The following is a 27,574-nucleotide window of genomic DNA, read 5'->3' as shown; positions in this document are numbered from 1 at the left end:
GTGCATATATACACACTTGTGGGTATATGTGCATGTGCATGCAAGTGTGTACATATATGAGCCATTCGCATACACAGTACTTGTGCACATGTGAATGCATGCAAGGACATGTAAATCCACTGTGTACATTTGGATGTACATATAATTTCATACATGTGTATATGTAGTGTTGTTTGTGCTGTCTAATACTTATATGCATATGTATTGCCTATATATCTATGTAGAAAGACTTGTGTGTGTGTGCATAAACAGGCCGTCTGTATATGCCATTATGTGTTTACATGTACATGTGCATGCATACATGTGCATGATCACAGTGCACCCACACGGACATGTATGCACGCTCATTTGTGCACACAATGCATTTCACAGTGTGGGTATATGTGCACACACATGCATGTTGCAGATGCCAAACTAGAAGTGTGAACCCATCAAGTCACAGCTCAACTTGGATCACCCCACCCATCCGTGTGCTTTGTGCAGGGAGGTAACAGGCAGGGCAAGGGAGAGGCAAAGAGGCTCCCCGGCCAGGGGGTCCCTGAGCCTGAGGATTCTGAGGAGAGGGCAGTGTAGACACAGGGGCAACATGGGGCAGTAGGGGAGGAGGCAGGCATGACCATGAGGGACCATGGGCAGAGACCTTGGCACAGTCATTAGGCCTCAGCCTCAGTGTCCTCGGGGTGAGGCTTCCTCCCGCACAGAGCCCCGGGCAGTAATAGGGCCAGAATGGAAAAGTGAATGGAGCTGGGAATGAAGCCTGGCAGGAGTGGACTGAAGAGTCTGCCGGGTTTTCTCTCAGAGGGAAGCTGACCAAGGGGGCAGAACAGCCTCCTGTCCACTACTTCACAGGGAAATCCTGGGGCAGTGAGGTGGTGCTATGGAAGGTGCCGGACTTAAAGTCAGGAAGACTCACCTTCCCGAGTTCAAATCTGACCTCGGACACTTACTAGCTGTGTGACCCTGGGCAAGTCACTTCACCCTGTTGGCCTCAGTTTCCTCTTCTGTAAAATGAGCCAGAGAAGGAAATGGCCAAGTAGTTGTGTGACTCTGAGCAAGTCACTTCACCCTGTTGGCCTCAGTTTCCTCTTCTGTAAAATGAGCCAGAGAAGGAAATGGCCAATGGCCCCAGAATCTTTGCCAAGAAAATCCCAATGGAGTCAGGAAGAGCCTGACAACTGAAAAAAAAAATGGGTGGGCCTGGATGGGCACTTTAGTCCCTCTCAACCCTGGCATCCTGTAGTTCTGAGGAACACGGGAAGGCTCGTACCCTTGTTTTGGTCTATGTTTGGATGAGGAGGAAGCAAGACCAGTTGGAGGCTGCCAGAGAAGCCATGGCGATGATGGTCCGACCTAGGGTGGCAGCCATGTATGAGAAGTGGACGAGAGCGAGAGGTGGGTGGAATTATCTTGTGTGCCTTTGTTTCATCTGGAAAATGGATATAAAATTTGTAAAAAGAGACAACATCTATCCCCAGGGGCGCCCTGAGAAGTCTAAGGCGCTCATAAGGCAAAGGCGGTCTAATTCAGCATCAGCTTCCTCCTTCATGTCCAGTCTTCTGCTCCTGAAGAAGACGACTCCATGGACCAGCCAGGCTCCTGGTACTCCCCAAGGGCTCCAGCCAGGAGAGCACCATGGAAACGAGGTGGCCCCACACCCCCATCCTTGAGAAGGGCGAGATGGTTAAGACAGATGCTCGAGTCACTTTGAGAGACACATTTTATTAAGTCAGCACCATTGAAAACAAGTTACACACAGAGAAAGCCCCACCAAACACAAAGGCCAGTGCCAAGAGGAAAAGGCAAAAAGGAAGGGCTGCCAATCAAGCTGCCATCTTAAGAAGCTTATAAAGATGGTCCTGGTCAAGGGGCTGGAATCGAGGGAAACGCAGCAAGCGGAAAGGAAGAATGCAGGATACAGTGGAGAGATCGGAGTTCAAACTCTGCCTCTTCCACTTTTTAGCCAAATGACCCTATGAGTCTCTTATATAGAATAGTATCTGAAACCCAACCTTCCGTAGAATTGTTGAGTCCAAGGTAAGGGGGAAAACACGTAATGGTGAGTTATTCTACATGACAAGAGAGCGGATTACCCAACCTTCTGTAGAATTGTTGGGTCCAAGGTAAGGGGGAAAACACGTAATGGTGAGTTATTCTACATGACAAGAGAGCGGATTACCCAACCTTCTGTAGAATTGTTGGGTCCAAGGTAAGGGGGAAAACACCTAATGGTGAGTTATTCTACATGACCACAACAGAACACATTACCCAACCTTCCGTAGGGTTGTTGGGTCCAAGGTAAGGGGGGAAACACGTAATGGTGAGTTATTCTACATGACAAGAGAGCGGATTACCCAACCTTCTGTAGAATTGTTGGGTCCAAGGTAAGGGGGAAAACACCTAATGGTGAGTTATTCTACATGACCACAACAGAACACATTACCCAACCTTCCGTAGGGTTGTTGGGTCCAAGGTAATGGGGAGAACACGTAATGGTGAGTTATTCTACATGACAAGAGAGCGGATTACCCAACCTTCCGTAGGGTTGTTGGGTCCAAGGTAAGGGGGAAAACACGTAATGGTGAGTTATTCTACATGACCACAACAGAACACATTACCCAACCTTCCGTAGGGTTGTTGGGTCCAAGGTAATGGGGAGAACACGTAATGGTGAGTTATTCTACATGACAAGAGAGCGGATTACCCAACCTTCCGTAGGGTTGTTGGGTCCAAGGTAAGGGGGAAAACACGTAATGGTGAGTTAATTCTACATGACCACAACCGAACACATTACCCAACCTTCCGTAGGGTTGTTGGGTCCAAGGTAATAGGCAGAAAAATGTAATGGTGGTTATTGTGCATGACAAGAAGAACCCAACAGCCAAGCTTCCCAAGGTTGTTGGGTCCAAGGTAAGGGGAAAACGTGTGACGGTGGTTATCGGATGTGATAAGAAAACTAGAAACTGACTGGGGACGAAGAGGATGGAGACAGGAAATAAAGCCTGCTGGAATCCAAGATGGTGGAAGGGAATGCCACCTCCAGATAATGGGAGGCTAGAGAAGGGAAGCAAGAGCACAGACGGGTGCACACCCAAAGTATGACAGTGAGAATGAATGAGACATTGTTCAGGATCCGTGTAATGTAAACAGGTATCACCACAAACATAAGAGCTCAGTTTGAGCAGGGGGAGGGGGGAGGACCCAGAGCAAGCATTGGAGCTGGGGGGGGGGGGCAAGGAGGAGAAGGAAGGCGGGAGGGAGGGAGGAGGTTCTAGCCACAGACCAAGAAAGCATCAGAATTTTTTTTTTGGGGGGGGGGAGGTGGCAAGGCAGGAAGAGCTCTTAGCACACAGACCAAGCATCAGTTGGGGGAATTCTTAGTACACAGACCAAGAAAGTATCAGAGCTTTTTTATTGGGGTGGGGAAACAGGAGGAGCCCCTAGCACACGGGGGGGGGGGGGGGGCTCTTACTACATGAGCAGAAAACATCAGAGCTTTTGGGGGGAGGGGAGAGAACGCACTTTGCTCCCAAACCGAGGGAGAAGCCTTTGTCACACAGACAAGCATTCAAGCTGGGGAGGAAGGCCGGGCGGGGGGAGCTCTTGGGGCACAGACCAGGAAAACATCAGAGCGTCCGGCGGGAGTGTAGGCCTCACCATTCTGTCCAAAAAAGCATCAGCCCTTGGGGGAAGTGGGCTGGGAGGGCGGCCAGGGGGAGGAGCTCTTCCCATTGAGCCCAAGAAAGAATCAGGTTTGTGGCCTGTGTGTGGGACCCCTTAGCACACGGAGGGGGGGGGGGCCCTCAGTCACAGACAAAGCAGCAAAGTTGGTGGGGGGCCCTTAGCGTATGGAATAAGGAACAAAGCTAGGAGGGGGGAGCCTTAGCATGGAGTGAGGAGCAGAGCTGGGGGGGGGACACAGGAGGGCCCTTAGCACACGGAGCCAGGAGCGAAGCTGGGGGGGGCAGAGCTTTAGCACACAGAGCAAGCAGCAAAGCTGGCAGAGGGGCTTAGCGCAAGAAGCAAAGCTGGCGGGGGGGGGGGGGGCTTTAGCACAAGAAGCAAGCAGCAAAGCTGAGCAGTGGGAGCTCTTAGCACATAGAAAGGAGCAAAGCTGGGGGGGGGGGGAGCTCACAGCACATAAAGCAAGCAGCAAAGCGGGGGGAGGGCATTTAGCACACAGAGCAAGCAGCAAAGCTGGGGGGCTTAGCGCCGGAAGCAAAGCTGGGGGACATTTAGCACGCAAAGCAAGCAGCAGAGCTGGGGGGTCTTAGCGCCGGAAGCAAAGCTGGGGGGGGGGCTTAGCATGTAAAGCAAGCAGCGAAGCTGGGGGGGCTTAGCACACAGAACAAGGAGCAAAGCTTGGGGGGCCCTTAGCACACAGAGAAAAGCTGGAGCGGAGGTGGGGGCGACAGACCCCTTAGCACAAGAAGCGAAGCGGGGGGAGCAAACAGCATCTGAAGCAAGCAGCAAAGCTGGGGGGCCCTTGGCACACAGAACAAGAACAAAGCTGGGGGGGCATTTAGCATCTGAAGCAAGCAGCAAAGCTGGGGGGGCCCTTAGCGCAGGGGGCAAATCTGGGGAGGGGTCACCTAGCACACAGAACATCCTGAGAAAGCATCAGAACTGGGCAGAGAGGAGGTTGGCTGGAAGGACAGGGAGCTAGAACAGAGAATCAAGGTTAAAAGGGATTCTACAAATCATTCAATCCAGCACTCTCAATTATACAGACAGCAAAGAGCAAGATACGGAGACATCTGAACTCGGGTCTCTGGACTCCCACAGCCGTGTTCTCTGGATCACCTCCCCAAAGCCTCTTTCTTCATCAGCTCCAAAATCTGGGGGACGGCGACGCACCAACCCATCAAGAGATAGTGACGGAAGTGGCCACCCCTCTTCTCAGCCCGGGGGCATAAAAACAGAGGGAGACCTCTCAAAACTGGGAAACGAGGACCCGAAATGTCAGTTCAGGGCAGGGGAAAGCAATGCAGAAAGCACGCGACAGACAGCGCGTTGGCCCCGGACACAGGCGCACACAGCAAGGGCGCGCTCAACAGTTCCATCGTGGCCAACAGAAACGGGGCTGATTTTTCCAGGGAGCAACTCGGGGCAGGACGTGGAGAATCAGAAACTTCTGGACGATTCTAGCCTGAAACTCGGGGGGGGGGGGGGGACCCGGTTCCCTTAAATGCCAGGGCGTGAGCCAACCCCTAAGGAGAGACCAGCCGCGTCTCCGGGGAGGTATCCGATTATTCCGTACGTCAGGCTGACGGTCACCCGGCACCGCTGACATTAAGAACGTTCAGCATCAGGGCTTGTCCCTCCCTCCCCTGGAAGACATTCCACTGTTCCTGGGTGGGAGAAGCCTGAGCCCCTGGAAAAGAGCCACTGATGCGTACAAGCATCCTCTGAATTAAGCGGAGGGATGGGCAGAAATCGTATCTTTTGCTCTGGGGCACGTCGGACTAGAAGCTGAAAGGCAATAGGTTTTGGCTGCAGGAACTACTTCTCTGTTCTACTCTCCCAAACCCGTCCAATAAATAATTTACAATTATATACAAAGCCAGGCTTAGGCCACAAGCAGAACATTGAACCCAAAGCCCATCCAAAGGGGCAGAACTCCCAGTTCCCTTCTGTAGAAAGGGAGGAGAGGGGAAAGGAAAGGGGGAAGATCTGCCCCACTGGAGGAACTCCAACCACCTGTGGCCCGAGAGAACCCGTCCGCCCAGCAGGGGGAGAGCGAGTGGGTGGCTGGGTCTCATGGTCCCTGTTGGCATCCTCCTCCAGCTCACACTGGGGCAGGCAGAGGACCAGCACCCACTGGAGGGGGAAGTCTTCTAGCCCCTGCGCTCATGTTGAGTCCGAAGAGATACCCTTCCCCGATCCGAGCACAGGCTGAATGAAGTCTTCTCCAGGGTCCAGCCTCCTGTGTTCTTTCCACCGCCATCCCTCCTCAGGCAGGGAAAAGTTCTGGCGGGTTCTCTCCATAGCAGTACTTTGCAATGGGGTCCCTGTAGGTGTTCTCATGTTGCACGCTCTGTGGGGGAAGAAGAAGAAAGACTCCTTGATTGGGAGCGAGAGAGAGAAAAATGAGAAGGGAGAGAGAAAAGCGGGGGATAAATAGGGAAGGGGGTTGACCCGACTTTCCGATCTGGAAGAAGGAAATAGACGATTTGGGACATCTTGATCACAAACTCACTGTTGGATTCTAGCTGCTTCTCATTCCAAATGAACAAACGGGCATTATTTAGGAAGGCGATTCAATAAACATTAATGAAGCACCGGCTGTATGCAAGCCACTTTGCTAAGTGTAGGAGATAGAATAATTATCCCTGTCCTCAAGGAGCTCACATTCTAAATAAGGGGAATATGACATATGGAGGAATATATTCTTTCACAGCAGCAGTTTGGGTTGGGTTTTTTTTTTGGCTTTCTTTAAAAAATTATTTAACACTCATTTAAAAATTTTGAGTTCCAAATTCTCTCCCTGTCCTTCCCTCACACCTACTAAGAAGGCAAAAAATGATCAATTATACCTGTGAAATCATGCAAAACATGTTTCTGTATTGGCCATATTGCCAAAAAAAGGCAAGAAAAATAAAAAGAATTATGAAAAATTATGCTTTAATCTACACTCAAATTTGACCAATTCCCTTTTCATTATGGGTCCTCTGAAATTGTCTAGGATCACTGTATTAATTGAAGTAGCTAAGTCATCCACAGTTGTTCATTGTATAATGCTGCTGTTATTGTAGACACTATTCCACTTGTTCTGCTCTCTTCATTCTGAATCAGTTCATGTACGTCTTCCCAGGTTTTTCTGAAATCATATTTCCCATAGCACAATAGTATCCCATCACAAGTATATGCCCCATATTTTTCAGTGTATAATTGAAAATCTGTTCCCCTAAAAAAACCCTACATATCCCAATAGCCCACTGACTTCCTGTCATTAAGTACTTCCTGTAGACAGAGGATAAAGGGCATGGGCATTGAGGCTCCTCCTCTCTGATGTAGAATCAGCAGTGATGGTGGTGAGTGGGGTTGACTAAAAAATGGCTAACCAACCATGGGCACGTGGTCTTTATTTTGTATCTTCTTTATTCCTTGATTTCTAATGATCTTTAATAAATCTCTTAAAATATAATATTTTTATTAGAGATTTAATTTTTGTATCAGTCACCCACAAGAGATGAGCATATCCCTCAATTTTCAATTCTGTGGCACCACAAAAAAAGTCACTAATTTCCTTTTTTTTTTTAAATTTCTTTGGGCGACAGACTTTGTAGTGGATCAAAAGGTATAGTTCCAAATTGTTCTCCAGGATAGCTAGACTAGTTCAGACCACCAGCACCAGCACCACAAAGCACGGTGAGCTCCAATTTTTCCACATTTGCCATTTTTCTTTGCTGTCAGATTGGCTAATCTAACAGGTGGGAGGTGGGACCTCACAGTTTTCATTTGCATCTCTCTAATCAGGAGTAATTTGGAGTATTTTTTCATATGATTGTAGATTGCTTTGATTTCTTCTGAAAGCTGCCTAGTTATTTCCTTTGATCATTTGTCAACTGGAGAACAACTCATATTTTTATAAATTGGATTCAGTTCCCTATATAGTTACAGCCTTTATCAGAGAAATTGGCTGTTAATTTTTTCCTCTAGTGTCCTGCTTTCCTTGTAATCTTGCTTTTGGTTTTGATTGTGCAAAACCTTTTTTGGAGCTGGCTCAGTTCCCTTTCTATTCAATTATGGGTCTAGTCCAACTTCTGTCCTTTGAGGAAACTTTATTCAATTGCGGGAATTGGGAAAAAAAACAAAACTTATTGTACTGTTTGAACCTCACCCTGGGTGGCTGGAAAATGGACCACCTGTGCCTACTGTTTGGAGACCATTAACGGAGAACCAAGAGGATGGTGACCAGAAATATCGACTGATGGAGGCAAGGAGTTTTCTCATAATTGTCCATCTCAAGGAATCCATCTGCCTTATCTGAAAACCGGTCTCACACCCATCAATCAGTTATTGTTTCTGGGTTTCTTTGATTGTTTCTAGACACGGGGGAAGTAGGATACTTCTTTTTCTTTTTTTTTAAAATTATTTCAGGAAATTGCATCTATTCAGTCTTTCCCTCCCAACTTGGAAAGTCCCTAATCTTTCCTCTGATATGAAATCAGATTGCTTGATGTATTGTTCCCTTTTAATGAACCGTTCACCCTGGATTTGGAGTCCAGCTCTAAGCTGAGGAAGGGGCCATGCATCACTTAATAAATCAATGTGCTCAGAAGATTGAACCCTTGTTTCTGCCATCATTTCATCTTCCATCTGCCACACCACTCAGCTGCCTTGAAATATAAAGAATTTACGGGTAGGGAGAAGACTAGGGAGTGAATCTGCGATTTGATTAGTATTAGTAAAAGAAACTCTTCCGTGAAGAAATCCCTCAACAAATACAAGTTAGCAGCTCCTCTGTAATAAGACTTTGTTGTTCAGAGCTCTAAGAGAGTGTGACTTGCTCAGTGTTTTCCAGCCAGGATGTACCAAAGCCAGGATTTTAGCTTGGGTGTTTCTGGCTCCAAATGATTTCTTAAATACCTACTATGCGCTGGCCACTATAATTAAGCATTGGGGACACAAGAAGGAAACCACTCCCAGACCATTTCGAGATTTTAGAAAAACCTGGAAAGATTTACACGACGTGATGTAAAATGAAGTGAGAAGAACCAGGAGAAGATTGTACACAGCAAGAACAACACTGTAACAACTGTGAACGACTTGGCGATGCTCAGCAAAATACAAATGGTCCAGGACAATTCCAAAGGGCTTGTGTTAAAAAATGTTATCCATCTCCAAAGAGAGAACTGATGAACTCTGGGTACCGTTTGAAGCATACTTTTATCTGTTTATTTTATTCCTCCCTTCATACCCCTGAGACAGGGCTAACATGGGAATAGGTTTTGAATGATTTCATATGTAGAATTAATATCATGTTGATTTGCTTTTCAATGGGTGTGAGAGGGAAGGAGAGAATTTGGAACTCAACTTTTTTTTCTTTCCAAAAATGACTATTAAAAATATGTACTAGATTTATTTTTTAAAAAGGAAAGGAAAAACACATTTGGAAAAATGTAACCATCCCATGAATGGATCTGCTTATGTTTAACCTTCCTCCCTCACCAAGAAGTTACAGCTACTAGGAAAAACCAACCCTTTTGTCAACTCCCAGAATGCTCCTCTAACCTCAAACAAGCAGTTATTTGCTAATGGATTTTATGGTGGGAAGGGCAGGAAACAAAGACTTTTCTCAGGCATGAAAGCCTCTTTTCCAGGCAACATTGGGACAATCCGTACACTTGAGCTGAAGGATGTCTGTGGATTCCATTTTGGGGAGAAATTTCCCAGGATGGCAATGGAGGAGGAGGCCCACTTTTCCTTTAACCTTTCATGTGTGTTTTTACTTCTCCATGTTGAACTGGCTGACTATAGCTCTTGTATCTCCTCATGAAGGAATCCTTCTGAAGGATCTTCCAAAGAGACCTCTGCTTCTATCTTTCCATGAGACCGTTGCTTCTCAAAGGCTCCAGGCATGGAAAACAAGCTCAGGTGGATTCTACCAAGCTGGAAATAATTTCAGATGTCATCCTGACAAGATGACGGTGTCCAATATTAAGGACAAGCATGGCAAAGTCAGGAGGGGTTCCTGATACTAGAGTTGATACGAAGACAGAAGGGAAAAGTTTAAAAGAAAGGAAGGGGAGGAGGATTGAAGGAAGGGTCATTCCCACAACAAAAATTAGTGGCTGAGTGGATAGAGTGCCAGGCTTGGAGAGAGGAGGTGGTCCTGGCTTCAAATCTGGCCTCAGGTTCTTCCTAACTATATGATCTTGCGCAAGTCACCTAAACTCCACTGCCTAATGCTTACTGCTCTTCTGCCTTGGAACCAATACTTAATATAACTTCTAAGGCAGAAGGTAAGGATTTTTGGGGGGAAAAAAGGCCCTCTATTCTGTGTAGGATCCTTTTGCCTCCTCAATAATGATGGTATTAGGAGAATTTTTTTAAAAGTTCCCCTACAGAGGACCTATGATGCTAAACTTTCTCAGTCTCTCCAGCTGTTAGATTGCCTTCCATCTATCTGGAGCTTCAAATGTAGTGAGCGATTCTGAGAGGGACAAGATGGAAGGCTGGGCATTCCAGACATGAGGGGACAGCCTGAAAAGACCTAGAGATGGGAGATGGAATGCCTATAGGCTCAATGAATAGCGAACAGGTCAGTTTAGAATGAAGAATGCAAGACAATTCCAATCCCCCTTCTAGAAGCTCTTCGAAGTGAGAGACATTCTGTTTTGATATCCTTGCTACACAAAAGGCACTTAATAAATGCTTGTTATATTGAATGGAGTCGATCTCAGTCATTAAAAAAAGCCTCACAATTTTTAAAAAATACATTGTGACTCATTTTATGTAATTACTGTCACCCTCTTTCAGTTTTGTCTCTGAATCTCTAGCACTTATAAGACTAGAGGCACACAGAAGGACTCTGTAAATAAATGCTTGCTCGGGCTTGATCTCAATTCCTAGCCTGACCTCCAGCCCATCCCAAAGAGCTGATTTCCCCAATTCTTCCCCCCTCCTCTCCGTCCCATCTCAGTGCACCCAATTCCATCTCCTGACCTGGGACGAAGTCCTGCATTTGGCCAGACACAGCTCAAAGTGATCTTCCACGGCCATGAAGAGATTCTGGAATGCCGCCGCAGCCTGGTTGAGGAACCTTTCTAAGAGTAATTGCTGAGGAAACAGAGGAGGTTTAAACTGTAGGATGCTAGCAGATCAAGGGAAGCTTGGTCCCAGGAAGGAACAGGGGGACATAGCTTGAGAATCAAGACTATTTAATCCAATTTCTTCATTTTGTGGATGAGGAAACTGAGACCCAGGGAAATGAGCTGCCCAAAGTCACACAGTTAGAATTCTAATCCTGACTCTAAATCCCATGGCGCCATAAGATAAGGATGTGTCTTTTCTAAAAGGAATGCTATTATCCTCACAATGGTCTGGTGCTACCCATTTGGCTGGAAACAATCTTCTTTCCTTGTAAACATGGGTTGGGTTATAGGAATTGACTTCCTGTCACGGCTAACAGGTTCTGAAAGAGGTTCCCAGCAGGAGTCTAAATAATAGTCACAAAATAAAGAACAGGAAGGGAGGGAGAGGAAAGAAGAAGAAGAGATGTGTCTAGGAGAAATGCAAACTGTGTATCTTTGACAAATGATCAGAGGTAACGCTCCATGTTGGTGAGATTGGGGAAAAACAGGCACTCAGACACTGCCTGTGGACCACCAGATTCCTCTGGCAATATAAGGCTTACAGATTTATACCACTGGTGATATAGAAATCATATGTATTGTGAATACGTTTATGTAATAGAAATATATATATATATAAAATATAAACCTGGTGAGAAATCAAATTATACATCTATATAATTTATATATATATATATATGGTGCTCTCTAGCTGAGTGATCAACCAGTTTCTTCATTTGTACAGAAAAGGAAACTGAGGCAGAGGGAGTAGTAATTTGTTCAAGGCCACACAGGTAATAAGGAACGTAACTCCCCCCTCATTCAACTCCTAATCTTTGGCTCTCTTCATGGCATCCCATTTCCTTCTCCCTTCCAAAGCATGGTCTGGACGATGAGTCAGGAAGACCCAAATTACAATTTCCTCTTGGACGCTAGCTGTGTGAATGGGATGAGTCACCCAGACTTCCTGTAGTCCCCTTTTACATCTATAAACTAGGTGTAAGAGCAATCCCTACTTTTGGAATAAGGCTAGAAAGAACACGCATCCCCCTTCATGGCAGGTGCAACTCAGAACCCCCACCACAACGATGACGTACCTTGCTGGGCTGCAGACAGCAGGAGACACAGTATTCGTAGGCGCCACAGCAGCCGTTGGCCAAGCAGCCATCACACCAGAAGCGCCTGGCGCTGGCGGCATTGACGTTACAGCAGCCATTCACGAGCAGATCCTTCCTTTCACAGACGTAACCTTGAAAACCAAAGAGAAATCCCAGGATGAAGCTGGAGCCGATGATCTCCTCGGATGCTCTCCGAGGCGGCGAGGAAAGGGAGTAACCAATAATTTTGAGGGATTGTTCTCAACAAGGCAAACCCTGTGATTAGAGCTCCAGACCGGCTGTCATGGTTTGTGGGACTCGTGGATCCAGCTGTTAAGACTTATAAGTTATCATCCATTTGTGGCAGAGACCCACAGTGAAACCCTGTTCTGAGGTGTCCTGGTGGGGAAAGGGTGTCTGACTTGTGCTTTTTAATAGCGCCATATTGGCATGATTTATCACCACTAGTTAAGCAAGAAAAGTGAGTTTAAAGAGAGAAGGTTTGGGAATCTTAGAGGGATCCAAAAATGTGTTGACTAGAGGTCCACACTTGGGCAAAATCTCCCCTATCTGGGACTTGGTCACCCCATTTCCTTTTTCTAGCTGAGGACTCCAAAGGAGGTTATGATCTTATTTCTTTCCTCTCTTTTCTTAAAACTCTTCCCTCCCAGCTCAGTATTGATTCTTAGACAAAGGAGCAACAAGGACTGGGTAATCAAGGTTAAGTAACTTGTTCAGGGTCATACAACCAGGGCAGACTTGAACCCAGGATCTCCTGAATCTAGACCCGGCACGTTTATGTTCCAAGACACCTAGCTGCCCCTCAGATCTCATTCCAAATTAAAACTCAAAATCTTCAAAAAAATATGTTATCTTTTTCTCCAAACCCTCCCCCTTTTTCTGACTTCCCCACTAAAAGTCTTGACCAATCTCTCAGCCCTCCAGGTCCACAACCATCACATCATCCTTGATTCCTCACTCAATCCAAAGCCTCCAGATCCAATCTGTTGCTTTGCAACATCTCTCCTTTGTCCCCATCCTTCCTGACATGGCCACCCTCCGGGAAAAGCCCTTTTTGCCTGGATTACTGCAATAACTTCTAGTGGGTCTCCCAGCCTAAGTCATTCTCCAGTTTAGACAATTCTCCACTCAGCCATTAAAACACAATTCCTGGCTGTGGGATGCTGGGCAAGTCATTTAAACTCAACTGCCCTAAGGACCATGGGACAGTTCCATATGATTCACAGCTGAAACCTAGTAAACCATATTTCAGCTGTAAACACAATGGAAAGATCCCATAGTTCTTAGGGCACAGCAGCCAACCAGATTACTTTAAAATGCCATTTCCACTCACTGTCCCCTCAGTTAGGATCGAAGTTCCTTGGGAACAGGAACTGGCTAACTTTTCTATTTGTATCCCTAGCACTTAACAGAGTTTTGCAATACAATTCAGTAAGCGCTAAATAAATATTTCCTTCATTTGACACTCTCCATCTCTCTGATCCCTGGTAATTTTTTTTTTTGAGATAAACATGTTGAAGTGACTTGCCCAGGGTCACTTAGCAAGTTAGTGGTTGAAGCTAGATTTGAACTTTCATCTTCCCAACTCCAAGCCCAGAACTCTATCCATTGTACCATCTTGTTCTCCCCACTCTTGGCATTTTCACTAGCTTCTCCCACTGAAATGCTCTCTCCCTTCTCATCTCTGCCTGTTGGCTATTTTCAAGATCTCCCCCTCTGTCTTCCTTCTTCTTCCTCCCCCAGCTGCTAGTCCCTTCCTTCTGAGATCGCCTCCCATTCATGCTTTATGTCTTGTGTGTACATAGCTGTTAACATGCTGGCTTCTCCATTAGAATGTGAGCTTACGGAGGGCAAGATCCATCCTGTTGCTTTTCTTGCACTTAGCACAGTGTCCTGAACTTCCTAAAAATTACTCACCAACTTACCTTCTCTATGGAGTAGTCTGTGGGTATAATTATCCCTATTTTACAGATGGGGAAACTGAGATCTTGTCCATTTTCCTCTTTCTACAGATGAACAATAGAAGGTTCAGAGAGGGGGAACACGTGAACAGCTGAGCTGACTCTTGTTGAGAGAGACAGGACCATACCTAGCTCATCCGTAATGAGAAGCTTCCCTTGAATGGAGTTCCGACACTGGTTGCTTGGGCGACTGCTGTTGCCCAGGTTGAACTGCACTTTCCATGGAATGGGCTGTTCACGGTCTTGAATCTGGAGGAGATTCCGATCTCTCACTGCCCTCTCCTCCTACAAAAAGGACCAGAAAAAAAACAGCAGTGAGCATGTGAATGGCTTTTACACAATATTGATGTTTCATGGTTACCAGAACTGGATGATATCTGGGAAAATCTCAACACTTAAAAAGAAAAAAAGAAAAATTTCAAGGAGGATCTGGGTTCAAATCTAGCCTCCAACACTTCCTATCTGTGTGACCCTGGGCAAGTCATTTAATCCTGATTTCTCAGCCCTTGCTGCTCTTTTGTTTTTAGAATTGATACTAAGACAGAGAAAAGCTCCGAAGAAAGCCCAACCACTCAGATTTCTAGTCGTGCTTTAAGTAAACATGTGAGGCAAATAGAGGACGTGTAGGACTTGGAATCAAGAAGCTCCCTAGCCCCAGACACTTGCTAGCTGTGTGACCCTGATCAAGTCACTTAACCTCTGTTTGCCCTTTTCCTCATCTGTAAAATGAGACTCATAAAAGCACCCACCTCCCAGGGTTGTTGTAAAGATCAAATGAAGATAATCATTGTGAAATGCTTTGCAAATCTTAAAATGCCCTATAAATGCTGGCTCTTCTGTTCTCTAGAAAACAAACAGATTCCTGCCTCAGCTGTGCTAAGGATCTCCTTTTTTTCTACCTAGACCCATGATTTCATCTACGTAAGGAGTCCCCAGTGAAGAATAACTTTTACATATTTCGGTGGGTTCGATTTACCAATCAATAGTCTTAGAGAATATCTAATAATAAAAGGGGGAGGGATCTAAGAATAAGGAATGGCAGAGCTGGGGGGGCCCTAGATGAGGGAATAGCAAAGCTGAGAAGAATAGGCAATGTTAGACAATGTCAGAGCAAAATAGGAGCCTGAGAACAGGGAGGGACATAGAAAAGGGAATGGCAGAGCTGGGAGGGAGCTTAGAATAGGGATTTCAGAACTAAAAAGGACCTCAGAACAGAGAATGTCAGACACAAGATCAGAGTAGAAAGGGAACTTGGAACAGGGAATGTTGGAGCAAAGAGAGTATCTGTCTGTCTGTCTGTCTCCCTCCCTCCTTCCTTCTCCTCTCTCTCTCTCTCTCCCCCTCCCTTGTCTCCTCTTTCTCCTATGTCTTGTCTCCCCTCTTTCTTTCTTTCTTTCTCTCTCTCTTTCTGTCTGTCTGTCTCCCTCCCTCCTTCCTTCTCCTCTCTCTCTCTCTCTCCCCCTCCCTTGTCTCCTCTTTCTCCTATGTCTTGTCTCCCCTCTCTCTCTTTCTCTCTCTTTCTGTCTCTCTGTCTGTCTGTCTCCCTCCTTCTCCTTCTCTCTCTCCCCCATCTCCTCTTTCTCCTATGTCTTGTCTCCTCTCTCTCTCTCTCTCTCTCTCTCTCTCTCTCTCTCTCTCTCTCTCTCTCTCTCTCTCTCTCTCTCTCTCTCTCTCTCTCTCTCTCTCTTTCTGTCTCTCTATATCCCTCTGTCTGTCTATCTGTCTCCTCTCTCCCTGTCTGTCTCTCTCCCCATTACTATATCTAACCTAGGGAATATCTAATAAAAATATGTGTTTGTATATATCTTATATACACATAAACACACACACAAGCATTTTTGTGTGTGTGAAAGCTTTATACCAGTGACAGTCATTTCACTTTTCTGTGGGTTGACTTCTCACCTGTGAAATAGGGCCGATGATGCTTCCTTTACAGCCCTCATCCTTGTATGGGCCTCTGTAAGACAGGGCTTTAAGAGCCATCGGGCACAAAGGAAATGGGCCTTACTTGGTAATGAAACCGAATGGCCACATCGATCGTGGATCCATGAGTTAAAAAAAAAAAATCTTTGTTCTAAGGCAGAGGTTTACCACCTGGCAGTCTGAGGAAGGCCACAGGCTGCTTCTCAGAGTAATGTCTATGAGGGCACAAAAGAAATGGCAAAAGATGACAAAGGAAGGAAACGGCTGAAACTGAAGTATGGATATGGAGATATTTTCAATGCCTGAATTCCACGGCAGAGATGCTCACCTGCAGCTTCGGGAGGTGGAAAGTATTTATCGGGAGATGAAATGACGTCATTTAAAAACGTGGCCTTTTGTTAAGAGCAGACACAATTTTTACATTCTTTTCAAGAAATGTTGACAGTGACGAGTCAGACCACAGTCTCCTGACCTCAGCCCAAACCACACAGGCCTCTGGCCCCCAGCTACCTTCCCTAAACCGCTCAAAGAGGAAGGAACTGAAGAGGTAAGCCAGAAGGAAGTCACCCATGACAAAGAATACCTGTTAATGTTTATGGCTGTTCTGAAGGTGGCCAGGAGAACACTCATTCCCTCACTTGATCTGATGGCCAATTTTCTGGGGCTTCGTGACAGCAATAGCCATTGCTCAAATGCCTCAGTTTCTACCTTAAGCAAGTTGCTAAGAGCCCCTGGGAGTTTGGAGCTAGAAGTGCCCAAATCTCATAGCCGGGAGAAGGGGAAGGTTATGGAACCAAATCAACCCAGACCCCAACAAAAATCTGTTCAAGAATAGTAAGCATTTATTAAGCTCCTACGATGTCCCATTTATTAAGCTGCTACTCTGTACCAAACTGGAGACGAGAGGGAGGACAAGAGGAAGAAGCTTTACTCCTAAAGTTTTCATTATTCTAGGCAGATGTAAAATATTCACTTAACCTCGATGGCCTCAGTTTCCTTATCTGTAAAACAAGATGGAGAAGAGGAACCACACTGATTCAAGCTCCAGGAAGGGCAGAATCGGGCTCTGGGTTTACTAAAGAGGGGCTCCAAATGCTGCTGACAAGGAACAGCCAGAGAACCTATGGGGAGGGTGGTCAGAGCACCATAAACCAGATCCCAAAGCTAAGGAAATGCTCTTACTCTTTTACCCTTGTACTTGTAAAGTGCTGTAGATTGGGAGAAGAGGGTGGCACAGTTTGGCACAGTGAACAGGAGGCTGAAACTGGGAGTCAGAGGATCTGGGTGTGAATCCAGACTTCCCCTCTATGAGTCTCTGCTTCTTTTTATTCTGTGTACTAGAAAATGAGGTCAGAATAGACGACCTCTAGTTCATCTAGCTCCCTTTGGTTTTAGATCCATAAGCCTAGAACCAGCTTGGGGCTCTGGGCAAGCCACTTAACCACTGCCTGCCTCAGTTTCCTCCATTGTAAAATGGGGGTAGTAATGGTACCTACCTCCATGTTGGTGTGTTTCAAGTGAGATAGCTGTAATATGTTTTGCTAGCCTTAATATATGTTTGTCACATATAGAACATAAATGTTTTTTAGTAATTTTCCAGTTGTCAACTTTTCACAACCCATTTGGGGTTTTCTTGGCAAATATCCTGGAGTAGTTGGCCATTTCCTTTCCAAACAGAGTGAAATGACTTGCCCAGGATCACACAGCTAAGACATGTCTCAGGCCAAGTTGAATTCAGGAAGATGAGTCTTCTGGACTCCAAGTCTAGTGCTCCATACACTATGGTACCGCCCAGCTGCCCATATACTAGTTATTTATTATTATTATTTTTTTAAACCCTTACCTTCCGTCTTGGAGTCAATACTATGTATTGGCTCCAAGGCAGAAGAGTGGTAAGGGTTAGGCAATGGGGGGTCAAGTGACTTGACCAGGGTCACACAGCTGGGAAGTGTCTGAGGTCATATTTGAACCTAGGAGCTCCCATCTCTAGTTATTTATTATTTACAAGGCATTAACTATTATTTATTAGTAGTAATAGTGGCTCCTCTCTGAGCCTTAATTTTTTTTTTATCTGTAAAAATGAGGGGAGTTGGACTAGAGAGTGGAAAGAGTTTGGAATTTGACCTCTGAGGACCTGGATTCAAATCCAGATTCTGCCCCTGATTATCTAACCTTAAGCAAATCACTTCCCTTCTTCTGAATTTCAGTGTCTCATCTATAAAATGACAGGAGTTAGAGGGGCCTCTCAAATCCCTTCTAGGTCGACGTTTATGATCTCTAAGTCCCCAGTTAGCTCTGAATCCAAAGAACTTTTCCAGAAGTCAGAGAAAATGTAAGCCCCTTCTCTAAAGCTTGGGGGGCTGGAGTGTTTCTAGAGGGTCCAGTCAAATTAGAAAGGCTTTGCCAACTGAGTTCAGAGAAGGTTCAACCTTCTCTGGTGGGGGTTGGCAACTGAGTAAGGAAGGTCGAGTGGCAGAATAGAAAGAGAAGCCAATAGCCCCTGGTTCAAATCCTCCCTTGAAACCTTGGGTAAGTCAACTGACCCTCTCTGGGGCTCATTTTCCTCATCTGTAAAATAAGGGGCTTGGACTCAATGGTCTCAGAAGTCCCTTGTAGATGGACCACTAGAATGTAATCTCTTTGAGAGCAGGGGTTATCTCTGCCTTTCTTTCCATTCCCAGACCTCAGCACAGTGCCTGGCACTGAATAAGCATCTAAGAAATGCTGGTTGCCTTAAGTTGGGAGGAGATAAAATTGGGGAGGGGGATTTTGCTGATTATAATAACTAGCACTTACATCGCTTTACATATTATCTCACTTGATTTCCACAACCACCCTGAGAAGTGTTACTATAATCCTCATTTTACAAATTAGGAAAATGAGGCTGAAAAGGGTTAAGTGACTTGTCCAGGATCACACAGCAAGGAAGTAACAGAGGCAGAATTCAAACTTGGGTCTTCCTAACCTGAATCCCACACTCTACCCTAATGGAGACTATCCACACATAAAGAATCACTGGTTTACTGAACATCACTCACTTGTTCACACCCTTTCAAACACACCAGCCTAGCTATTGTTCCCTGCACCCAGCATTCTACATCTCACCTTAATGCCTTCTTGCACAGGCTGTCTCTTATACCTGGAATGCTCTCCCTCCTGACTGATTTTGGATTGATAAAACATTTTTAATCACGCCCACATCTTTGTGACCCCATTTAGGATTTTCTTGGCAAAGATACCAGAGTGGTTTGCCATTTCCTTCTCTTACCCATTTTACAGATGAGGAAACTGGGGCAAACATGGTAAAGTGACTTGCCCAGGATCATACAGCTAATAAGTATCCATGGCCAGATTTGAACTCAGATCTTCCTGACTCCAGACTTCATTCTCTATCCAAAACAGAGATCAGCTTTGGTGCTACCTCCTACATGAAGCCCTCCAAATGCATAGGGATAGGGATTAGATTTACGATGTCATGGACATAGGGAACTCTCAGGTAAGGAACTTCCCTCTACCAATGCAGGTACTAACTTTGGGTCCTGAAGCAGTTGTGTCAAACTCAAAAGGAACCAGGACCCATGTCCTAGATCCATACTACAGTATAATGACTTAGAAAACCATATATTAGTCTCATCTATGTCCTATTGTATTTTTACATATTTTATTAACTATTTACCAATCATTTTAACCCAGTGAATGGCCACAAGGCAGCCCTGTTGGATACTTCTGCCCTAGAGCACTGTGATGGTATTCCAGGTCACACAGCATTTGCCAGAGGTGGGAAGTTAAACCCAGATCTGACTCTAACAACTCTGCACCCACCAATCCACAAATACTCTCATTCCATAAAATGGCGGCTGGTTGACTGATGGACCTTTGATATGGTGACATTTTAAACAGTATTAAAGCACCCGCTGCATATATTTCACCAAGCTGGAATGAGAATCTCCTCTACATCCCATCCAGGAAATTATAAACTCCTTCAGGCAGAGATCTTGTTTGTGTCCCCAGAATCTCCCATCTGGCAGGTCCTATCCTCTAAACGACCTCTAAGCAAGTGGTCCTCCCTCCAGGATCTGCTTGATGATTCCTCCATTGATGGGGAACCCACTTGTGTTCCCACGGCAGCCCTCACCATTTGGGAGGGGATTTTTTTCTTTTCCAAAATAAAAAATTTCCAATTTCCATCATTTGTTTCAGGCTCTATCCTCAGGGGCCAAGCAGAACAAAGCCAATCCCTTTCAGAACGTGACTGCCCTACTCTGTCAGAGCCAGTGACGTACCCTATCCTACCCTTCCCTTCCTTCTCTGGGCTAAATATTTCAACTGGACTTCATTTTAAAAATTACTTCAGAGCCACGATTCATAAAAACATTTCGCCCCTTTTCATCAAAATAAAATAAAGGGGAGGTGAAGAACTCGGAGAAGCCAGTGGTTTCCTGGTACCAGTCAAAACAATTACAAAACACAATGGCAACATTGGATGGTTTTTCTCCCTCCTTATTCTCTCATTCTTCCATCCTCTCCTGCCAAGGAATTACAGCCAAGTCAGACAATCCTTATAGCCCATTCAAGGACACTTACTTCCTGGTCACATATTTGGTACCACCCCCCCCCCAACCACCCAGCCAGGCCACCCACAAAACTGGCACCCAGCCCACTGCACCCAATTGTGATGGCTGAGAAAACCGCAAAGCAAAGACAAACAAAATCCCGGGGCTGGGCTCACTTTCAGGTGTTCTTCATCCTCCAAGATGTCATTTTCTCCCTCATCTTCTCAGATCCCTGTGATGTTAATGCAGTGGGAGGACAGGGGAGGGAGGGGAGGGTGCTTCAGCCCCATTTTAAGGATAAATTAACTAAGGCCCAGAAAAGTGGGCGGGGCAGTGGGAATGCAGTACCTCTGGGTTCCAGACACTCTGGGTCCTTTGGAAAACTAAGAGCCACAGTATCTTTCTCCCTAACATTACTTCTGGCGCAGAAAATATAATACTGCCTTTGTACAGAGGTCCAACAGTTAATCTTGAATATCCAATCTAGGGTAAATCCCCTAACCTAAACTCTGGGGCCAATGTCCCTCTCTTTAAAATGAAACATTTGGAAGAGATGGCTCCGGGACCCTAAGGTGCCTTTCAGCTCTGGCATTCCCCATTCTGTGTTCAAAGGTTCCTCCCAGTTCTGGTTCTAAGAGGGGGGTGGAGGGAGCAAGTGGTGCAATGGGCAAAGGGAAGTATTTGGAGTCAAATCCTGATTCTGTCGCTACCTGTGTGACCTTGGGAATGTCAGACTTCTCTGGGGCCTCAGTTGCCACAGCTGTAAAATAAAGAGGTGGGGCTGGCTGACCCAGGGTCCTTCCCATCTCCAACATGGGATCCTCTCCCTGATGTCCTGCTCTCACTTTCTAAGTTCCATCCCAGTGGAGACATACCACTGCACCAGATCTGGGGGCTAGAAGGGGGACTGATCCAGGTTCCCCTCCCCCCCAGCCTTGGAGCTTTACAGCCGAAAGAGACAAAAGAAACCAACAAAAGGGGGTGCGACTGACTGACCTGCTTGAAGGTGCTGGTGAGGAAATAGATGAGCGACAGCCCGAACACCAAGCCGAGCACCCAGCGTTTCCTAAGGAGTCTCCTCCACACCATAGAGGCCAAGTTCACCATCCCCGCCCCCGCTGCCCGCTGCGGCACGCCCGCGGGGGGCTGGGGGTGCTAGGGCCTGGGCTCGCGGAGGTGGGAGATCGAAGCTAAAGGGGCTCAGCCCGAGGGACAGGCGGGGCTGCCGGGCCCATCACGCCCGGGTGCAGCCCGGAGGGGGGCGGGGGGGCTTGGGCCCCGCCCCCCACTGCGGCAACTCAGCTCAGCCCTGCGCAGGGCCCCAGCCCCATCGCCTCCTGCCCGCGAGGGTCTGGTCAAAACGGAATGCCAAGGCAGGTGTGCTCCTGCGAGCCCAGCCTGCCTGGGGGGAGGGGGGAGCTCCTGGCCCACTGCAAAGGCGCAGCGAGGGGGTGGGGTGGAAGGGGCCGGGGTCGGACGCCCCGGATCCTTGTCCTCTCCTCCACCCCCGGCCCCAGGCTGTGCAATACCAAGCTCACTCCAGCCGACTGGGCCCGCGATCCGAGAAAGCTCCGCGGGGTGTGCAGCAGCGCGAGCAGCGGGGCTCCGCCGCCTCCCCCAGCCCGGGCCCTGCTTCCAAGGCGCGCGCCTAGAGCAAAAATCAGGATCAAGCTAGAGCCGGAGCCACTCCTTCTAGCTCCCACCCTCCTCTCGGTCCCAGTGACCGAGTCCCAGTTGGACTCGCTTGCCATTGGGCACCGCAGTCGCCGTTCGATTGAACTTCGGTCTTTTTATTGGCTGCGGCGTCAAGGGAAGGCGGGCATTCGCTTGCGGTAGGCAGAAGGAAGCTTTGCTTAGGTCCTAGTGCCCAACCTGAGACAAGCGCCAGCCCGGGGGAGGGATGGACCAGAGAGTTAGGAGGAAGACGTCGGAAGTCACGTGGACGCCTAGCGGCCCAATTGATTGGCTTGGCAGGACATGAATGATGCAGCTGTGATTGCAGGTAAAGAAAGAACCCGTTTTTTTTATTTCCTCCGATTCGACTACAGCCCTTCCCCCACCCCACCTCCTCCCCCATCTCCACCCCGCCCCAGGATCCTGCAGAGGTTTGTGTGTGCGTGGATGGCAGGGAATGAGCCCTGGGCACCTGCAGCAGAAAATGCAACCTGGCTGCACGCCCACACCGCAACGCTGGCTAGAGATGCATGATGCATGCATGCCTTGCGATGCAACAATGCAGAGGCCCGTGGGGGCGGATTAAAACGTTGCATGGTCTGGAAGCCACGGTGCAGCCTTTCTGGGGTACCCAGGGCGATTCCAAAGGGCTGGGAAAGAGGGGGGGGGGGAGAGGCGGGGAGGGGTTAAAATAGATTTAAGTCAACCAGGGGGAAATTTCCCAGTCAAAAAAAAATCCAAAACGAGATTATTTTTTCCATTCTGAAAAAATCGAGCTGTCTATTTGCATTTTTCAATTACAGTCCAGCGAAGGGTCTGAAATCATGTTTCAAAGATGCGTGGATAGGGGTGTATTAACGGAATGGTGACATGCAGCCTATTGTCCTGCTTTTACCCATGCCGGGCCTTGTAGGAGCTCAGTATCTGCCACTTGGCTGATTGTAGGGAAGAGGACCCCTTCCTTTTAGGAGGTGTGGGATTTGAGGGGCCGGCCCGGTTAGGTTTGGATGGTGAGTTCTGGTGAATCTCTTTGTGCATGCGACTGTGCTGAGTGATGGTGCCAGCCTCGAGCTGCTTCTTCTGTTGAATTGGGTGGCAGGCTTTGTCGGGATTGTATCCCCACCAAGAGCTTCTTCATTTTCCACCTGTGAATACCCGCAATACGTTTGCAAGATAGTTTCTGCAGCAAAGTAGCATTTAATTTAAATGGCCATGAAACAAAGAATCTTCCTTGTAGCAAGATGGGCCTTCAAAGGCAATAAGAATCCACTTGATAGAAGTTCTCCACTGGGGAGCTCCCTACACCATAGAAAAACCAGCATATGGGCATCGTTTAGAGCTGGCTGGGACCTCAGAGGCCATCTACTGACACCCTACTCCCCCCTTCCTTTTGAGATGAGAAAACAGGGGCCCAGAAACCATTGCAGGGCTAGTTCAAAATGTTGTTGTTGTTGTTTTAATTTTACTCTTATCTTGTGAGGCATCTAGGAATGGATAGAGAGCCGTCCTGGGGACAGAAGATTCTAATCTGGCCTCAGACTCTTCCTAGCTGTGTACCCTGGGCGCCCCATATGACCCCCCCCCCAACCCCCATTACCTAGCCCTTAACACTGCCCTGGAACCAACTGATTCTAAGCCAGAAAGTAATGGTTGTTTTTGTGTTGTTGTTGCTGCTGGTTTTTTTAAGTCTTTCTTACCAACATTTTTTCACTGGGGGTCAGAGTGTAGGAATTGTTTAATTCATTAAAAATTAAAATGTCAGGAGCAGCTGGGTGGCTCAGTGGATTGAGAGTCAGGCCTAGAGACTGGGAGGGCCTGGGTTCAAATGTGACCTCAGACACTTCCCAGCTGTGTGACCCTGAGCTAGTCACTTGACCCCCATTGCCTAGACCTTACCACTCTTCTGTCTTGGAACTAATACATAGTATTGATTCTAAGATGGAAGGTGAGAGTTTAAAAAATATTAAAGGGTCATAGATTTAGAACTGGAAAGGTCCTATTTGCCCATCAAGACCAAGCCAGTCATTTTGCAGATGAGAAAAATCGAGCCTAGGTAAAGTAATTTGTTCAAAGTCACATAGGTAAGAAGTAGCAGAACAGGGGAATTCTAACTCAGACCCCTGGACTCCAAATCCAACATGCTTTCCATAGTATAAGTTTTTAAAGCCCTACAGCCACAAAAGCATATATTAAGTGCCTGCTGTATACCAAGCAGATCCCACTGGACTGATCTTTCAGGAGAGAGAAATGATCCCTGTCCATCTGTATGTGGGTTTGTTTATAGGGTGAAGTGGGGAGGGATAGGATATATACAAAATTAAGTCATACAAAATGCAATAAAAGAAATGAGTTAGGAGAAGTTCTGTGGGAGACAGAACTCAAGGGAAGGGCAGATAATTTCAGACTGAAAATAATAGTGGCTAGTATTTATGAATACTGCTAAGAATCAGGCACTATGCAGATATCTCATTTGGTTCAACAACACTGAAAGGTAGGTGCTATTATTATCATCAGCCCCATTTGTTTTACATTTTAATTTTTTTTTACCAATTATAGGTAATATCAAATTTCTAAGTTATATGATCAAACTTATCTCTCTCCATCCCTTTCCTTGCTCCTCCCTGTGCTGGCAGGCAATTTGATCTGGGTTATACCTGAATTATCATGTAAAAGTTATTTCCATATTGTTCATTTTTGTAAGTGAGTAATCTTATAAAACTCAAATCCCAAAATATAAACCCAAATTAATTTTAAAATTGGGTATCATCCCTATTTTGCTGATGAGGAAATTTAGGCAAAGATTGAGTGACTTGTCCAGTGTCAGTATGTATCTGAAGTTGGATTTGAACTCAGATCTCTCCTGACTCTAGGCCTTGAATTCTTTCTACAAGCTGCCCCCAAGGGCATCAGGGAAGTCTTCTTGGAGAAGGAGGCATTTGGGTTGGGCTTTGTAGGACAGGCAGAATCTCAGCAGCCAGAGATGAGGGGTGAAGGAAATATGAGTGAAGGTTTAGAAAACGAGAAAGCATGGCATAATTATGGTAGATGAAGTGCTTATGGGGTGGAGGAGGATACTACGAGATTATAGAGAGCCTTGAATGCTAGGCAAAGGAATTTGAACCTTAAGTAATAGGGAGGCACTGAAGGCGTTTGAGGAGAGAAGTGATGGGATCCCAGGAGAGCTCATCTGTCCACCTGGACAGGATGGATTGGAAGAAGAGGCTCCAGAGAATGGGTGCCATTTTGGAGATCAGTGTAATAGACTAGAATCGTGGTAAAGGCCATTATGAAGATGGGAAAGAAGAGGAAGGGGCAGATGCAGGAGGTACTGTTTAGAGCTCCTGGACATGGCAGAGATACTGTTAAGGAGCCCATTGGAAAGAAAGAATCAGCTGCTGGGTGCCCAAGAGAGCAGAAACTATCTCAGCAGGAAATTATGCCAGGGGGATTGCATGTGACTTTCCCAGGAATCTATGTTTTTTCTTGTACTCTCCCCATAGCCATTTGTGCAAGCCCGCTGACCATCAAGAGTCTCCAGAGAAGAAACAAAAGAGGAAGGGAAGGTCTGCTCTTGCTGGGATCCACGAGGCTTTTCTGTCACCATTCCCGGAACTTTGTCTTCAGGGGTGAATGCCCCGCTGGTCCTCAATGCCAGCTTCAGGGCCCACCGTCATGGGGCTCTAAAGTCCATGTGGCTTACAACTCTGAACCAGGTGAGGCTGGTTTTTGTGTGATAGAATCATGGACTCTTAGATTTGGGATCACAGCTTAGAACCTGAAATAACAGAGCTAGGAAGGGCCTCAGAACAAAGAATGTTTGAGCTGGAAGGGATTTTAGGACAGGAAATGTTAGAACTTGGGGGGGGGGGCTTTAAAACCTAAAATGTCCAAGCCAAGTACTTTATATTTTACAAAGCTCTTTCCTAACAACAGTCTTGTGAGTCAGAATAGGAATCTCCATTTTATAGATGGGGAAACTGAGGCTCAGAGAGAGTAAATAAATTGTCCAAAGTCATAGAAGAAGCTAAAACTCTTAGCTGTCCTTTTGTTTCCAGTAGGATTCCTAAGAGCAGTCAAGGGAACTGGAGATGTTTAGTTTGGAGGCAAAGAAGACTCAGAAGAAACATGATCTCTGTCTTCAAGTATCCAAAGACCAGTCAGGAAAAGATGGTTTCGCTTTGTTTTGCTTGGCTCCAGGAACAATGAGTGGAAGTTGCAGGCTGGTATATTTAGCTTTCCTTGTAAGGGAAAGCTTCCTACCAATGGGAGCTGTCCAAAAGCAGAAGGAGCTTCCTCTGGAGGCAGTGAGTTCCTTGTCCCTGGAAGTCTTTGGGCAGAGGGCTGAGGGGCAAGTACCTCTGGAGGCTATCCTAAAGAAGGTTCTACAGGGAGTAAAGAGGACCTTTGAGATTCTCTCATTCCTGGCTATTGCTCTTGTACGTTTAAACAACAATCATAAAACAGGGAAATATGGGGCTGGGGAGCTTTAGAAAGCCTGTGGTCTCAATGGCCAAGCTGTTGTGATGGCGTCACTCCTCACTACCCAAAAGCACGGTTGTATCCGATTTAGAGCCAGGAGGGACCCGAGGCGTCCTGAGATAGGAAGGGACTTGCCCAAAGTAAGCCAGGAGGCAGGATTTGAGCCCAGGTTCTCTGATTCCAAAGCTTTTTTTTATTCAAAAATATTGTATTTCCCCAATTACATGTAATGACAATTTGCAACATGTTTTCTGAAATTCTAGGATCCAAATTGTCTCCCTGCCTCCCCCCTCTCAGTGATGGTTAGCAATTTGATCCAGGTTATACATGTATTATCACGCAATATACTTCCATATTGTTCATTGCTGTAAGAGAATGCTCATATAAAACCAAAACCCCACAATAAGACCGCAAATAACTAAAGTGAAAAATAGTCTTCTTGATCCACCTCTGACTCCAACACTTCTTTCCTTGGAGGTGGATCTCATTCTTTGTCCTAAGCCCTTCAGAATTGTCCCGGATCATTGTATTGCAGAGAATTACAGCTAGCATTTATTAAGCACCTACTATATGCCAGGCACTGTGCTATGTGCTCGGGATACATGGGCCCTGCCCTCAGGAACTCCTCGAAGCGAATGAGGGAGAGAACATGAAAACAATTCTGTATGAAGAAGAATAACTGGAAGTAGTGTCTGGCAAGGCACTAAAATTCAGGAAGATTGGGAGGTCTTAAAGAAGGTGGGAGTGTAGCTGGGCTTGAGGGAAGCCAGGAGGCAGAGATGAAGGAGAATGTTCCACACATGGGTGGGTGGGGGGTCAAACTAGTGAAAAAAACCCACTCAGGAGATAGGAGATAGAGAATTATGTGGCAGGAACAGTGTCAGAGAATATGGAAGGTGGTAAGGTATAAGAATACTGGAAAGGTAGGAAATGTTCTCATTCTCTCTCTCTCTCTCCCCCGTCCTTCCTTCCTTCCTTCCTTCCTTCCTTCCTTCCTTCCTTCCTTCCTTCCTTCCTTCCTTCCTTCCTTCCTTCCTTCCTTCTTTCTTTCTTTTCTTTCTTTCTTTCTC

General features: G+C 46.5%; 2 protein-coding genes across 10 annotated transcripts in view; one reads left to right on the top strand and one right to left on the bottom strand.

The window, feature by feature from the left end:
- Nucleotides 1-1,699: 1,699 nt before the first annotated feature.
- On the bottom strand, nucleotides 1,700-21,535 carry SPRING1 (SREBF pathway regulator in golgi 1). Its single transcript, XM_056821678.1, has 5 exons — nucleotides 21,348-21,535; nucleotides 14,004-14,160; nucleotides 11,894-12,045; nucleotides 10,669-10,782; nucleotides 1,700-6,034 (listed from the first exon to the last, which is right to left on the bottom strand). The coding sequence occupies exons 1-5, from the start codon at nucleotides 21,456-21,458 to the stop codon at nucleotides 5,951-5,953; spliced, it is 618 nt and encodes a 205-aa protein (XP_056677656.1). The 5' UTR covers nucleotides 21,459-21,535; the 3' UTR covers nucleotides 1,700-5,950.
- A 563-nt stretch (nucleotides 21,536-22,098) lies between these two features.
- Nucleotides 22,099-27,574, top strand: part of RNFT2 (ring finger protein, transmembrane 2) — a 91,619-nt gene continuing 86,143 nt past the window's right edge. For 2 of the 9 annotated variants that reach the window (XM_056821674.1, XM_007490304.3), the window contains exons 1-3: nucleotides 22,099-22,353; nucleotides 25,526-25,738; nucleotides 26,081-26,329. In XM_056821674.1, coding sequence (XP_056677652.1) covers nucleotides 26,114-26,329 — 216 coding nt within the window. In that variant the 5' untranslated portion in view covers nucleotides 22,099-22,353; nucleotides 25,526-25,738; nucleotides 26,081-26,113. Of the gene's footprint in view, nucleotides 22,653-25,525; nucleotides 25,739-26,080; nucleotides 26,330-27,574 lie in introns of all 9 variants that reach the window. The other 7 variants (XM_056821677.1, XM_056821675.1, XM_056821673.1 and 4 more) reach the window with 6 other exon arrangements.

Source organism: Monodelphis domestica, chromosome 3, assembly GCF_027887165.1.
Source record: "Monodelphis domestica isolate mMonDom1 chromosome 3, mMonDom1.pri, whole genome shotgun sequence".
NCBI lineage: Eukaryota > Metazoa > Chordata > Mammalia > Didelphimorphia > Didelphidae > Monodelphis > Monodelphis domestica.
This window is presented reverse-complemented; position numbering and strand designations above follow the sequence as displayed.